Here is a 12,447-nt window from a genome sequence, read left to right on the forward strand (position 1 = left end):
TTTACAACAGTGGTCCCCAACACCCGGGCAGTGGCCCGGTGCCGGGCTGCGAAGGCCTCAGCGCCGGGCCACGGCTCCCTCTTCCCGCCCTCCCATCCCGGCACAGGGGTCCGCGGCCTGCAAAAGGTTGCGGATCGCTGAGCTACAATACACTTTGGAAAACAGAAGAAGAAAAAGGATTATGAGCTTTTTGAAAGAGAGTACGAACCTCTTTTCCTGCACTGTTTGCTTGTGTGAACTTTTGGAATAAGGTGTCCTCTGTTTCCAAGGTTCCCACTCGCAGTAATGGCTATTTGCACTGCAGGAAGCAGAACCTAGAGGAGCTCTGAATGTTAGCCTCCTGTGAAAGAAATAAACATAACTAAATATCACTGGACTTAAAAGCTGCTGCCACCGTTCAGAAGTAAGCTAAAAATATTTTGCTCTAAACCAGGCTTTCTCAACTATAGTTTCATGAAACCCTGGGTTTTCTTGATGACCCTGGCTGGGTTTCTTGAATGGGAGTTAATTAATTTTTAATATATTTTTAAATTTGTTAAACATTTATTGGTCATGTTGACATATGGTCTTGTTGACCTGCCCCCCCAACTGGCTGATGATGGGCCTGGAGGGGATGAGAAGAAGAGACGCCCTAAGTGAGCATGTACGCAGCTATGCTGCCCATCCATATTCTGCATGACCTTACCACTTCTGGGGTTTTTCAAAGCATAAAGAATGTTTCAGGGGTTTCTCAACAGTAAAAAAGTTGAGAAAGTTTCGTAGAATATTTTGTGGGCAAGAGACCATTTGTTAAATGCAGTTGAAGACCCACATCAGATGAAGTAGGTTCTACTCCTGAAAAGTTTAGGCTAGAATAAACTTGTTAGCTATTAAATTATCACTAGACTCCTGTGTATTTTTGCTGTAGCAGCCTAACATGGCTACTGGGCTGTGGAATAGCATTGGAGGGGGCGGGGGGGGGTCTAGTGTCAGCTTTTTTGCATATTGACAAAACAAAAACCATGTGATATCTTTTATTAGAATCAGCCCCAATACACCAGAACTCTAATCCAGGCTAGATGTTACAAAAAAAGTAAAAATAAAATTTCCAGTTACATAAATAAAATTAAATTGGCAAGCATGCCATCTATGGTCCAGAAAGAGGAACACTTCCACTAAGTCACCCTTGGCTCAGCAGATTCACAGATGGAAGATTAAGGGTGAAAACTTAATTTTTCTGTTTTGTTTCATCCCAATATGCAGGAGGAATGGCGGTATCTTTTGTCTGGTGGTCCTGTTAAGGTCCTGCGAGAGAATCCAGCTCCAGAATGGCTATATGAGAGGGCATGGAATGATATCTTGGCCTTAAGCAACCTGGAAAATTTTTCTAGCTTTGCAGATGATTTTGTTGCAAATCTGAGAGCCTTTCAAGCAATTTTTGACAGCAGTGAACCTCACAGGTAACACTCATTTCCATACCAATGGATACCAGTAGATATGTTGACTGCTTGTCTGAGGGCACCTCCTCTACAGTACAGTACAGTATTTGGTTTATATTTTAAAAGATGTTTGTAAGTGACAATTCTGTAAGAAAGTTGCAAGAAATGGATGTTTTCAGCATCAACAATGGTAATTTCCTCATGGGTTATCTGCTCTGGGTACCGGGCTGTTGGGAAGCAGGATTTTCCCCATGTTTTCTCACAGCACTGTCAGCCGTTTGTGCACCTCCTGGGGTTTCACCAACTTTTCCCCAATTCCTCTAAAAGCTGCTTTGCTCAAAAGTTTTTGAAAAAATGGCTGTAAAAGCTGGATGGTTTGTGTGACTCGAAAGTTTGAATTTTCCCACCTCCATGGGAAGTTGTTTTCCCTGATTCTGTTGCTCTGGCAATAATTTCCTCCCCCAGTAATGAGAAGCTTTTTTATTTAAAAAAAATCAGGAGTAGCATATCTTTATATTTACCATTTTAACAACAGGTGTGACAGGTTCTCTGAATTCTCAGCTTTTTTGTTTCTATCTTTTTCTCTTGTAGAGATATAAGGGAAAAAGATACCTTTGCAACAGAAGAGACTAGAGGGTTTTTAAAAATGGAACCTGAAAACTTGTAGAACCTGTTACACACCTAGTGTCACAAGTTACAGGACTGATATAACATTCTAGTTTGGTGGGTTGCAAAACCCCAGTGGTCCAGGGGAGTGGAGTGTCCGCTGCTGGGGAAAAGGGTCAGGGAAACTGCAGTGAAACTGTAATGTGGGAAGCCTTCTTGTCACCACATTTTATCAGCAGCCATGCCAGCAACAGAAAAACCACACAAGTTCATCCCCATAAGGAAACCATCAATATTGGTTCCCTGATCCTATACATATATTTTTCCTGTGTATAAAGCGCAACTTAATACAGCCTGTTCTTCTCTTGCAGAGAGCCACTGCCTGGCATTTGGAACACCAAACTGGATTCTTTTCAGAAGTTACTTATTCTGCGCTGCTTACGGGGGGACAAAGTCACCAATGCAATGCAGGACTTTGTCGCTGCACAGTTGGGACAGAACTTTATAGAACCACAGGTATCCTGTAACAGTTGGAGGAGGGGAGAGGAATGTAGGTGTGATAGGAGCCCATCCATTGTTGCAAAAGTAATGGTATCAGTCTTGCAATGGCCCTTTCTGATCGCTGCTCAGTTTGAGTGGCACCAAAGACGTGTAGTCAACAGCCCTTCTGCTTATAGTGGTACAAAGCACTGTCAAGTCACAACCATGGACTTCCTTTGTGGTCTCCCATCCCAGCACTAACCAGAACCAACCCTGATTAGCTTCCATGATCTGATGAAATTTGGCCAGCCTGGACCTTCCAGGTCAGGGCATTACTGCCTATAGTAGAGAAAACAAAATCAAGCAGAAGTTCTCTGATGAAGCAAATACATCTCTCCAGTATTGGCTTTCAGTTACTAATGACAGGATCCTTTTTTCTTTACATTTCAGACAGCAAATCTTACCGTGGTATTTAAGGAGTCTACTTCTTGCACCCCTTTGATATTCGTCCTGTCCCCAGGTACAGACCCAGCTGCTGATCTCTACAAATTTGCTGAAGAAATGAAGTTCTCCAAGAAGCTCTCTGCTATTTCTCTTGGCCAAGGACAAGTAAATACATTCATTCTTCCCTTTCCTGTTAGCTCAATGAAGAAGAACATAGCTCTTACAACTGATTTTTATAAATCCATTTCAGGAGCTTCGGATTTGCCAAGAGTTTATTGACTTAAATCAGCCTCTTTCAACCTTTTGACTCGGGAAGCCCCTAAATTAAATTTTCAGGCTTCAAGGACCCCCAGAAGTGATGTCAGCTGGCCATACCTCCCTGCCATGCCCCTTGGAAGTGACATGTCACCAGAAGTGACATCACCACCCACACCCTTCGCCCTCCTTTCACTCCCTTCGCCCACCTTTACTATTACGATAGCTCTGCCTCATGTAGCCTGGAAGGAAGGGCAGGAGCTGAGAAGATGCCTGGACCCCCATATCATGCCACAACCAACTCCTCCACTTTGATTTTTACACTCATGGGCTACCCACCAGGCCCTCTGGGCAGAGGCAGCCCATTCCTCAGCTTGTGGCCAAGTCCATTAAGATAGGAGGGGAAATGCCTTGTGCCCCCTCTGTAGCTCCTGCAGACCTCCAGGGGTCCATGGATCCCTGGTTGGGAATCCCTGACTTAGATATTTCTACCCTACGTTTCTTACCAGTGGGGACCAAAAGTGGTTTAAAACATTGTTCTCCCCTTCTCCATTTTATCCTCACAACAACAGCTCTTTCAGGCCTGTGACTAACCCAGGGTCACCAAGCAGGCTGTATGTGAAGGAGTGCAGACATGCCTTCCATTCAGTCTTGCAATGCAAGTGCCTTTCATAGTTTTCTACTTCAGAAATCCTGAGCAATGATCAAACAAAAAAGAGCATTACAACACTTTGGAGATTAACACATATGTATAAATACATTACCTAATTGGTTTTCAACTTTTTACAGTTCTGAGAGTGAGGTGCAAAATGGAAGCATTAACATTAAATAGCATTACTACTCTTAATAGCCTCTGGTGAAATGGCTGTTAAACTCTCAGATAAATCCTATTGCTAGATCCTCTGGGAGATAGTAGAACCCAGAGAAGTATAAATGCAGTAATTAAATAAATAGAACCATTCCCCCTATTTTTGTACCTGCTGTTCATCTTCATGGCTTCAGTGCAGTCCCACATGGGATCTGCGATGTAGCAGGCCTGCCACGGAGAGGAGCTAGTGAGCTATTTAAAGAATTCTATCACTCCCAGGAGTGCTACCCCTCCCCTCCTGAAGGAGGAGAGTGACTTTTCCCACCCAAAAGTCACCTGATTTGGGAGGGGTTAGCATTCCTCCCTTAGTTCTTTTCTTGCCGCCCCTGAGAGAGGACATTCAACAGTGAGCTACTTCACTGGATTACCTAAGTCATTTCTGAGTTAAATTTGTTTTTCGGATATGGCTCTGTTTAAAAAATGTACAGAGTGTAGAGCTAAAATGGCTAAAAATGATGACCATTTAAAATGTTTGTTGTGCCTGGCAAAGGCCATATTACAGGGGCCTGTTCAGCGTGCAAGAAAATAACTCCCAAATCAAGAGATGGAAGGGCACAGTGCCTGAAGGCAGCCTTATATGAAAAGGCCATGGCAGCCCCCCTAAAAACACCTGAGGGATCTAAAGCAGGGTCTCAGCACCCTCAAACCTCCTCGGTCTCATCGCTGCCTCCCCCTCCCCCCCAAAAAAGATCCTGTTCAGGAGTGCCAGACTGGTAAGAAGAGAGCAGCCTCAGAGCCCCCTCCAAAGAAGGTGAAAAAGAAAACGAAGTTGGAGACAAAGGGGAAGGAGAGCATTGACAGAATCGCAACTCTCTTAGACGCTGCCAATCTCCAGCTCCAGAGACTTGACGTTGTGAGGTGTCGGGAGTACTTTTGGCACCAAAGAAGGATCGGGGTCGATCGAGGCACCGGGAGGAGCTGTCACCAAGGCGGAGATGCCGTCAGTGTCATATTGCCACCAAGGTCAGCATCAAGTTTGACAGATGAGGTGCTGCTGGTGCTGGAAGATCCTCCCTGGAAGAGATACAGATGTACATCCAACAGGTGATCCTCTTCATGGATGTCAGTTCTCTTGATGGTTCCTTCAGACTATGAGGACTGGTGTTGAAGTTGGCGGTGCTGATCAACATCGAGGCTGACGGCGGTCCCACTGCTCTTCTACACCGATGACCGGCGATGTCTGTACGAGGCTGAAAATTTGGAGGCACCAATGGAGCCGAATGTTATGGAGGAGAGAGACTGATATGGACTTGGATATTCCTAGTTTTATTGCAGCTGAGGATGTTGTGTGAGAACCCACTTCACCCTTACCCACAGATGATTTGAGATTGTACTCAAAGCAATTAATAAGAATGGCTAAAGCCTTCAAGTTAGAATATCTGACCACTGATCCACAGTCGGATGACTCTATCATGGATATTCTCCATACTCTAGGTTCTGACCCAGTGTCCCTACCATTTATTAAGTGGATCCAAAAGGTAATCTTTCCCATATGGAAAACACCCACCTCAGTACCAGCTTCTTCCAGGAAATTGGAGGTTATGTATAAAGTGCAGAACAAGGATTGCACATACTTATCAAAACATCCCAAGGCCAATTCTATTATACCAGCAGTCCTCCCGTACTTACAAACATCTTTTAAAATATCCCCATTTTACTCAGTTTCATTTGGACAGGGTCTCTCTCCATCCATCATTTACCTTTTGCCCAAAAGTGAATTCAAAATTTCACCTATCACAACATATTTCTTTCACAGTGTTTTTCTCAAAACCTACATGTATACAGGAACAGGCCCTTCACACTTTAGATGTTAGAAAGGAACTCCTATTCAGATAGAGTCAAACAATTTAGAATACATAGGAACCTGTTTATTTGTTTTAAATGTCCTAACAAGGGTAAACAGGCTTCATATCAGACTATCTCCAGGAGAATGGTGTCAGCGATAAGGAGCACTTACACTGAGACTGATAGGGATTGCCCTTTACACGTCACAGCACATTCTACTAGGGTGCTAGCTACATCTGCAGCCTTCTCAGATGGCTTTCCAATGATCGATGTCTGCAGAGCAGCCACCTGGTCAGTTCCGTCGACCTTCATCAAGCATTGTTCGATTCAGGATCGGATGCTGCAGTGGGCAAGGCAGTATTACATACTCTCTTCTGCTGATGGTGTCCCTCCTCCTTGGTGAGTGATCTTGCTATTCTCCCATGTGGGACTGCACTGAAGCCACAAACATGAAAACGGATTCACTTAGCTGTAACTGATGTTCATCGAGTGGCTTCTGTGCAGTCACATATCCCTCCCTCCTTCCCCGCATTTCGATTGGTTCATGGTGGCAATATAAGGAGAACTGAAGGAGAAGTGTTAACCCCTCCCAAGTCAGGTGGCTTTTGGGTGAGAAAAGTCATTCTCCCTCAGGAGGGAAGGGGTAACACTCCTGGGAGTGATAGAATTCTTTTAAATAACTCGCTAGCTCCTCTCTATGGCAGGCCTGCTACATCACAGATCCCACGTGGGACTGCACAGAATCCACTTGATGAACATCAGTTATAGATAAGTGAAACCTTGTTTACCTAAAATAGATTGTCTTCTTAATTTAGATGGGGGAATTAGTGAATTCCAGAAGATACAGCAAGAGGGGTAACAATGGGAAACTCCACTTGTGTATACCAGGTTCCTCCCCTTCAGAAACTTGAACAAAGACCAAACTGAAAATAAAAAGGATCTTCAGCATAATTTTCACACAATTTTAACTGAACACATGGACAAGAGGAAAAACAGGGTTGAGATTGTGCAGTAAGGGTTATAATTTGGATCAAAATAAAAGCTATAGTTACCTTCCAATGTGTAGAAATTTGAATAAGAAACAGTGAAAGCAGCCAGTGACCCAGGTATATTCAGGATATCCAGAAGATACACACACATGTATTGACTCTGATGTTAACTTTATGTCTAGAGGCTAAGGTCCCTATTGTTTTAGACCCCTAAAACAATAGACTCAATTTGATTGCCAGTATAAAATAAAGAAATCTAAAAGACAGGTGATGCTTATGACTGGCGCATACAAAGCATAGGGCAAGGTCTCAAAGGTTTGCCCAGGACAGAGGTAATACCTGTAGTACCCCTGATGGACAAATGATGAATTTCCCAGGAAAGGGAACAAACACATGATTGTATTGACCAAATTAAGCAGAATGTAAATAGTGTCTTGGCAGCCCTGAAACAAGAGGGCAGGAAACAAGTTTGTGTGTGGTAGGCAAATTAATCAGGGCTAGTGAAGTTCCTTAGGTGTGCCGGGAAGGAGGGAGTGCTTAGATGGTGAAGGAATTAATAACAGTTTCTAGGTGCACCATTGACCTGCAGATGACATGATCTCTATAGAGAGAAATGTTAGTGGCCGAATAAGCCCTATAGGCTAACCAAGATATCACCTGAGGAATCCAGGCAGTTCCTTGAAAGCAGGGGTATTTTACTAGAGAGCACACTTTCTCATTTCTGCATGAGTGCAGACATTGCTGGTCAGTCTTTGGCGGAACTGACAAACATTGCATATTTCTAGCACCAAGATGTACTTGTAAACAAATATAATAGGATGCAGGTAGCATTAATGTATTTGCAGCAAACCACCCCTTACCGTGAGGAGGAGTCCAGCCGCTAACACTGCTTGTGTGACAGATAGATATATATACCCACTGAGTGTAGAACTTCAATAATTTGACACAGTGAGCCTGTCATATTTACTTTTTAAAGTACCACCAAGTTCTGTGTTGACTGCTACTGACTCAAACATAATTTTCCAATAATTACAGCCTCCGTTTCTTCATGTTCAAAGAGTCTGTCTGTGCTGTATCTAAATAAATGTAGACCAATGAATTTAAGAATGTAAGAATCTGCAGCCTTCAGAATAATATAGAACCAGTTGACCTTTACAGAACTGTCTGGATTTCGTAGGTTTGTAAGAAAGGAGGCTGTCTTTCTCATTGGATGTGTCTGCCTACTAGTTTTGGTCCTTCTTCCACAACCAGCAACAAGTGGATTGGAGGCATGGAGGGTATATGTCATAATTTGTTGGAGGTGCAAGCAAGAAATAAGGTTCATAAGATAGAAGGATTTATCACACAAAACTAGTAATTTGGCAGGCAAATATCACTGGAATGAAAACTCAGTATTGATGTATGAAGATTTCAAAAGCAAAGTACAATCACTAAAAAGTGTAGCATGGATTCAAGTGTAAGCTAGTCAGTGCTTGCAGATAATTGGGTAGGCACAGGCATTTAATTGTTATGCATCGTATATCTAAGCAGCTAATGTGTTTAGAGATGTCAGAAACCAGGTCCTCTAATCCAGTGGTCCCCAACCTTTTTATCACCGGGGACCGGTCAATGCTTGACAATCTTACTGTTGCCCAGGGGGGGTAGTCTTTTGCCGAGGGACGTCACCGCCGCCTGAGCTCCTGCTCCGCTTGCTTTCCTGCTGGTGCCCCTGACTTCCCGCTGCCTGTTGGGGGGCACTGCTAGCAGCACCTGCGCAGTGCCATGCCGAGGGGGAGCCCCAGCCATGGTGGCCGCTGGAGAGCACCAAAGGTGAGCCGGCAGCAGAGTGGCAGAGCAGCCCCTGAGGCAGCAGCCAGGGAGGATGACGAGGAGGAGCCGCGGCCCAATACCAACTGACCCATGGACTGGTACCGGACCCAAGGACCAGGACCGGCCCCGGATCGGAGGGTGGGGACAGCTGCTCTAATCCAAGCCAGTATCTTTCAGTAAACCCTGAACTACAACATTAAAAATTCTGGTACAATAACCCAGATTCCCAGGAGACGCAAAATTTTGTTTCCTGTATTAATTCTGAAGATCAATGAAAATTCTTCTTCTGTAAACTATAGAAAGCTATAGGATTCTAAGCCAGAACCTGACCTCCACATCTAATCATTCTGACCCCCCTGGATTTCATTGGCTATTGCTCACAAAGAATTGAAATTTTTGTTTTAAAGGAAAACTTAAAATAGATTGCTTATTTTTGCTCCCAGCACTATATAGTATGCTTGCATTGCATAGTCATACAACTGAGGCATGGACACATCCTTGAACAGTTCTGTGTTGCCTCTTAGGGTCCTCGTGCAGAAGCCATGATGCGCAGTGCTATGGAACGTGGGAAGTGGGTTTTCTTCCAGAATTGCCACTTGGCTCCAAGCTGGATGCCATCTTTGGAAAGACTCATTGAGGGCATTAACCCAGACAAGGTGAGTTGCACATATGCCTTTCTTTCTGTGGGAATTTTCTTTTGTTAATCTGAAGACAATGTTATTCATCACATGGGAAGACTGTGTCCTTCCTCCTGGTCACAGCAACTCCAACTAAGGGCTTTTCCACACCCGATAAATATGGTGAAATGCTTACCTAATGTAGTCATTATATTCCAGCTGCTCCACATGACATCACCCACATCCACTGTTTGGGCAGAAAACTGCTCGCTACATCCTCCATTTTAAAGCGTGAGTTCAGGAATCACATAAAGTGGATCCACCAACCAATTTAGCGCTAGCTACTGGAGAGCAACCAGCAGGCTATCAGCAGAGGGAAGGTATGGAGGCTCAAATGCGTTAAAGGCACCTGCCTTATCCCACCCTCACATCCACCTCCCTCTCCCTTGTTCCTGGGGACAGGAATTTCTTTTTAAAAACGGCTAACTTCCTGGAGCAATGAATAGGCGGACAAGCATGCAGGCGATGCCAGAAATAACTTTTTTCAAAGTTGTAACACAAAGCATGCCTCTTGAAAGTTTTCTCCCATCCAGCTGGGCCAGAGGGCACAAAGATATTTAGCGTGGGGGAGAGGACTGCACCCTGCGGGACCCCACAAGGGAGTCCGTAGGGCCACGAGAGCTCATCCCCCACTGCCACCCTCTGGGTCTGGTTAAGGAGGAATGAGTGTATCCAGCTTAACACTGTGCACCATATCCCTGTCCCAGTGAGGTGGTGAGCTAGCAGTTCGTGATCGACCACATCAAACGCGGCTGACAGATCTAATAGAACTAGCACAGCTAACCCACCTCAATCCAGCAGGCAAAGAATATCGTCCAACAAGATGACCAGCACCGTCTCCACCCTGTGGCCAGGACGAAAGCCAGACTGATATGGTTTGAACGCCGAAGTTTCTTCCAAGAACGCCACGAGCTGTTCCGCCATGGCTCTTTCAGCCACCATACGCAGGAACGCTAAATGCGACACCGGGAGTTAGTTGGCCGGGTCCCGTGGGTCGGGCAATGTTTTTTTTTTATTATTATTTTTATTTTTGTTGTATATAAGCGCTTCCAAAACATAGAAAGAAAGAGAAAAAGAAACAACCAGCTGAGCAAGTAATTATTGATACATGTAAAGGTATAGTCTGTTATTATCTTAAAGAAGAGAGAAAAAAAGCCAAGTATTAATACTTATAAGGGTACAATCTATTATTATCCCAAATAATATATAGTCAGTTCCCATCGTATATCGGCCTTAACCTAAATGTTACTGCTGCCTTTCCTAAGAGAGACCAAGTAATTGCTCCACTGTTCATCACATTCTTCAGGTGGTCGCAAAAGGTGGAATTGTGCTCTTTTCCATGATGTATCTGCTGGCAGGTCTTGAAGTATTTGTTGTCAGGTCGCACAGAGATATCTCTTGATTGCTTCCTGCGGGCAGTCGCCTTTGTCAATCCGAATCTCTTCCTGCTCTAAATAGTCTTCCAAGCTTTCGGTGCTTTCCTTCCTTAAATCTGTTTTCCCAAATTCTTCCAAGGTGCTTTTGATTTTTACGTTCCTAGCTCTCTCCCACTCCTGTTGATTAACTTCCAGACGTTGAATTCTCATTTGATGTATTGCTGGCTGAGTTGTGTTTTCATCAGCTGTTTTTTTCAAACCGTCGATTCTGTCTAAGAGCTCTTTCTTGGTGTCTTGGATTTCCTTTTCCACCTTTTTGACTGCTTTCAGTATCTCTGAGTTCCCTTCGCATAACAAATGAAGAAGCTGTGCCTTAGTTAATTTTTCCATAGTTCTAAGCAGTCACAGATTATAAACAGAAAGTCTCGTGAGGTCTCGCGGGAGTTCGGCAATCCAAAATTATCAGTTTGTCAATCTCCGTGTCAAGTCAGCGTCCCCCACTGAACTCTCTCCAACAAATCTTTAAACTCTCTCTTTTCTTTAAGCTCTTTCTTTGTTTGTTTAACGAGTGTATTCATCTGGCTTGCCTCCCGTCCAAGAAAGGATTCCTTTGTAAATTGGTTAGGAGAGGGGAGGGGGGCTGGTGCAATGGTTTCTTTAGGAGAGATCGAACCATTGCCTCCTTTATCTGCTCAGGGAACTCCCCACTGGATAAGGTTGATGATGTCCCTGAGCTGGTCTCCTATCCGCTGGCCACCCCCTTTGAGGAGCCAAGATGGGCAGGGATCAAGGGGGCAAGTGGTCGCCCTAACTGACTCCAGCAACTTGTCCACTTCAGGTAAAAAGAGCCATCTGAAGCCATCAAACGTCACCTCCAAAGGCGGCCAACAGGCCTCCAGTTCATTTACTGTATTAACCATGGCCGGAAGGTCCCGGCGGAGTGACAAGATTTTATCCACAAAAAAGCTCGCTAATGCCTCACAGCCTAATTCCATTTGACTTGTATTTTGGTGCCCCTCTTGGAGGGCGATAAGGGATCTAACTACCCTAAATAATTGTGCCGGGTGAGAGCTTGCGAACATGATTTCCATAGCAAAGAACTCCCGCTTTGCCACTTTCATCACCATCTCATATGCCCTCATAAGTGTGCAATAAGATGTCCTTGCCACTTCGTTTCGAGTCTTCCGCCACACCTGCTCTAGTTGTCTCACTTCCCTTTTCTTCTCCAGGTGTGCCCCCGTAAACCATAGGGCCCGTTTGAGTTGAGGGCGGAGATGACATTTGGGAGCAATCTCATCTATGGCAGCCATTAGGCAGGACTGCCAGTCCTCCACCATGGCTGCCAACAAGGTGCCGGGAGGCATCGGGTCTTGCAGAGCATTCGGAAAACCAAGTGGATCCATAAGTCTCCACGGGCGGGCAAAAATGCGCCCGCCCCCCAATTGGGGAGGGGGTGGTATCCTGAGCCGGGTCCACAGGGCATAGTGGTCTGACCATGGCACAGCCAAAGCTATGTCCAGAACCACCTCCACCGCGCCCTGAAAATCAAGTCGAGTGTGCGGCCGGCGTGCTGGGTGGGCCCGACAACAAATTGCAAGAGCCCTAGTGTTGCCATGGAAAACACTAGATCTGTGAAATTTCCTGGAGACAGCGTGTCTGCATGGACATTGAAATCCCCCAGGACCAGAAGTCTGGGGTACTGCAACACCCAAGCTGCCACCACCTCCAGCAGGCATGGCA

The 12,447-nt window shown here is 45.0% G+C and overlaps 1 protein-coding gene across 7 annotated transcripts in view; it reads left to right on the forward strand.

Annotated features, from left to right (window-relative positions):
* The window catches only part of DNAH1 (dynein axonemal heavy chain 1), a 236,653-nt gene that overhangs the window by 211,022 nt on the left and 13,184 nt on the right, over positions 1 to 12,447 (forward strand). For 6 of the 7 annotated variants that reach the window (XR_013229078.1, XM_077325858.1, XM_077325855.1 and 3 more), the window contains 4 exons: positions 1,243 to 1,439; positions 2,396 to 2,540; positions 2,955 to 3,113; positions 9,179 to 9,310. Coding sequence is in view for 6 of the 7 variants with exons in the window: in XM_077325858.1 (XP_077181973.1) it covers positions 1,243 to 1,439; positions 2,396 to 2,540; positions 2,955 to 3,113; positions 9,179 to 9,310 (633 nt within the window). In the remaining variant the exon portion in view is untranslated. Of the gene's footprint in view, positions 1 to 1,242; positions 1,440 to 2,395; positions 2,541 to 2,954; positions 3,114 to 4,561; positions 6,218 to 9,178; positions 9,311 to 12,447 lie in introns of those variants that run through there. The other variant, XM_077325859.1, reaches the window with a different exon arrangement.

Source organism: Paroedura picta, chromosome 3 (assembly GCF_049243985.1).
Source record: "Paroedura picta isolate Pp20150507F chromosome 3, Ppicta_v3.0, whole genome shotgun sequence".
Classification (NCBI taxonomy): Eukaryota; Metazoa; Chordata; class Lepidosauria; order Squamata; family Gekkonidae; genus Paroedura; species Paroedura picta.